General features: G+C 63.8%; 1 protein-coding gene across 1 annotated transcript; it reads right to left on the reverse strand.

Annotated features, from left to right (window-relative positions):
• Positions 1 to 13: 13 nt before the first annotated feature.
• Positions 14 to 368, reverse strand: LOC118453153 (solute carrier family 12 member 5-like; the record flags this gene model as incomplete). Its single annotated transcript, XM_035902622.1, has 2 exons — positions 229 to 368; positions 14 to 149 (listed from the first exon to the last, which is right to left on the reverse strand). Coding segments are annotated over exons 1-2 (247 nt in total), but the record flags the coding sequence as incomplete, so codon positions are not given.
• Positions 369 to 376: the final 8 nt, after the last annotated feature.

A 376-nucleotide genomic window follows, 5' to 3' on the forward strand; every position in this document is an offset into this window, starting at 1 on the left:
CCCATCCCAGCACTCACCATCTCCACCACCTCCACCTCGGCAGTGATGCGCAGGTGGTACAGGAACGTGGTCAGGTCCTTCTTCATCTGGATGCTGTTGTCATCCATCTGTGCCACCGTGAAGATGCGCATCTTGCACTTGCGCCAAACCTACAAGGGAGGGAGGCATGGGCACGGCTCGGCAGGGATGGCCCCAGGCCCCTGCCCCATGCCAGGGGGCCTGAGCTACCTTGTGGTGCCGCAGGAGGAAGGGCAGCAGCATAAGCATCCCCCCGTCGTGGACGATCCACCAGACGTCGATGTGGCCCTCCGAGAACCGCTCCTGGTTGCCCGGGAACATGGCGACGTTCTTGGCCACCAGCAAGGCCAGGGGCCGG

The sequence above is a fragment of the Egretta garzetta genome, unplaced genomic scaffold (assembly GCF_000687185.1).
Source record: "Egretta garzetta isolate BGI_Z169 unplaced genomic scaffold, ASM68718v1 C8127906, whole genome shotgun sequence".
Taxonomy (NCBI): Eukaryota; Metazoa; Chordata; class Aves; order Pelecaniformes; family Ardeidae; genus Egretta; species Egretta garzetta.